The sequence below is a fragment of the Brassica oleracea genome, chromosome C2, assembly GCF_000695525.1.
Source record: "Brassica oleracea var. oleracea cultivar TO1000 chromosome C2, BOL, whole genome shotgun sequence".
NCBI classification, from domain to species: Eukaryota; Viridiplantae; Streptophyta; class Magnoliopsida; order Brassicales; family Brassicaceae; genus Brassica; species Brassica oleracea.
Window position 1 is genome coordinate 12,185,816 of NC_027749.1, and position 1,584 is coordinate 12,187,399.

The window sequence follows — 1,584 nt, forward strand, 5'->3', positions numbered from 1 at the left end:
ATCCCTTTTAACATTTTGTTTTACAAAATGCGAGATTGAAGCTACCAAGTTAATTTTATGAGGAATCTGAACGTATAATATGGTGGGAGTAAAAAAGGCTAAATGATCCATTTGCTATCTTCATTGGACTGCATGATCCATTGAAACTGCTTGATTTATTCTCTGTTTTCATTTTATGTTTATAACATAATTAGTTGGAAGAACAGATATGGTGTAACAGAAAGAAAAACAGACTCAGTATCCAAATCTAAGACTTGATAATATGTTGTGGTGGAATGTAGAAAGGGGCACTACATGTATAAGATCTACTCCAGACTCTTGTGGATTTCAGACAGACGAAACCTGATTCGTCGAAATCTATGAAATCGACACTGTTAGGGAGCAAATCAGGAAAGGAAGTAGCAGGGACACAGAAAGGTTCAGACAATGAAAGGAATATGTTAAGATCTCCAATGTCTTGAGTGTAGACAGCGTTTCCTTCATCGTCTAGCTTGTACACCATTAAAGTTTTGGTTCTCATTCTAGCGATACCAGCCTTGGTGATCTTGATTGTCTTCTTGTACTGCTTGACCAAGAAAGTTTCACCCGTGGGTCGTGATTCCACCAAGTGCTCGCTCCTGCAGCACAAATCCATAAGATTCTGTTTAGCCTTGGTGAGCTTGGGCATGTTTTTAAACCGCAACCTCTGAAACGTGGGGTTATTGCTGGGTTTGTAGGGATCCCATGAACCGATGAGATGGCCTCCAGATCCGGGAATACGAAACATATTGTCTTTCTTGGAAAACATGACACGGGAGGAGTAGAAGCAGGGGTTTTCGATCTTGATGTTGGTCCACTCTGGTTTACCACTCTTACCGGCTGGTTTGCAAAAGCTGAGCTGCGGTCCCAAGAACTTGATAGCCACGACACAGTCCTCATCATCCTCTGGAGAAGATGAGGACACTGACACGTTGGTGATGATTTTGGTTTGGCAATGAGGCAGAGTCACCAGAGGAGGCAGTGGGATGCGTTTCGGATTTGTATCAGAAGCAACAGGGTTGAAATCGTCTTGGAGACGCAGCACTCCATCTTCCTTTAGAGTAGCTATCCAGCCACCGGATGCCCCTATTATTATCTTTGAGTCTTCATCATCCACTAACTCCAGAGGCACCTTCTTCTCCAAATCCTTGCACTCAAGTTCATTTAAATTCATTACCACAAGTTTTCCGAGATCCCCTCCACAGGGCTCGGCCAAGACGATTCTACAAGGAGGGGTTTGAAGCAAGGAAGTTGAGAATCCTCTAGAGTGAAGAAGAAGAGAGGATCTCACGGACACATGAGGTTTCCCAAGTCCGAGACTCGAGAGCCGTCTCAGAAGCATAGACATATGGGAGCGAAAAGAGATCTAAAAGAGAGAGAGCGAGAGAGATAAAAAGAGGAATCTAGCTGAAGAGTTGATGTTAGGTTCATCTTCTCCATTAATACCAGAGGACCAGCCTTGGCCACCAAGTATTCGTTTTCAATAAATGGACCAGACACAATCTTAACTTGATATTTTATTTCAACTAAAAGTATCTTTGACTTGCCTTTTTTTCCTTTTATTAT

General features: G+C 42.5%; 1 protein-coding gene across 2 annotated transcripts; it reads right to left on the bottom strand.

Moving 5' to 3' along the window:
- Positions 1–223: 223 nt before the first annotated feature.
- Positions 224–1,470, bottom strand: LOC106327315. Of its 2 annotated transcripts, XM_013765443.1 has the most exons (2): positions 684–1,470; positions 224–617 (listed from the first exon to the last, which is right to left on the bottom strand). In XM_013765443.1, the coding sequence occupies exons 1-2, from the start codon at positions 1,364–1,366 to the stop codon at positions 248–250; spliced, it is 1,053 nt and encodes a 350-aa protein (XP_013620897.1). In that variant the 5' UTR covers positions 1,367–1,470; the 3' UTR covers positions 224–247. The 2 variants fall into 2 exon arrangements, with proteins under 2 accessions (XP_013620897.1, XP_013620896.1); XM_013765442.1 differs by having other exon boundaries at positions 224–1,469.
- Between the last annotated feature and the right edge of the window lie 114 nt (positions 1,471–1,584).

Excerpts from the sequence above, each read along its gene's own strand:
- LOC106327315 (XM_013765442.1), bottom strand. The coding sequence starts at position 1,366 with ATGTCTATGCTTCTGAGACGGCTCTCGAGTCTCGGACTTGGGAAACCT.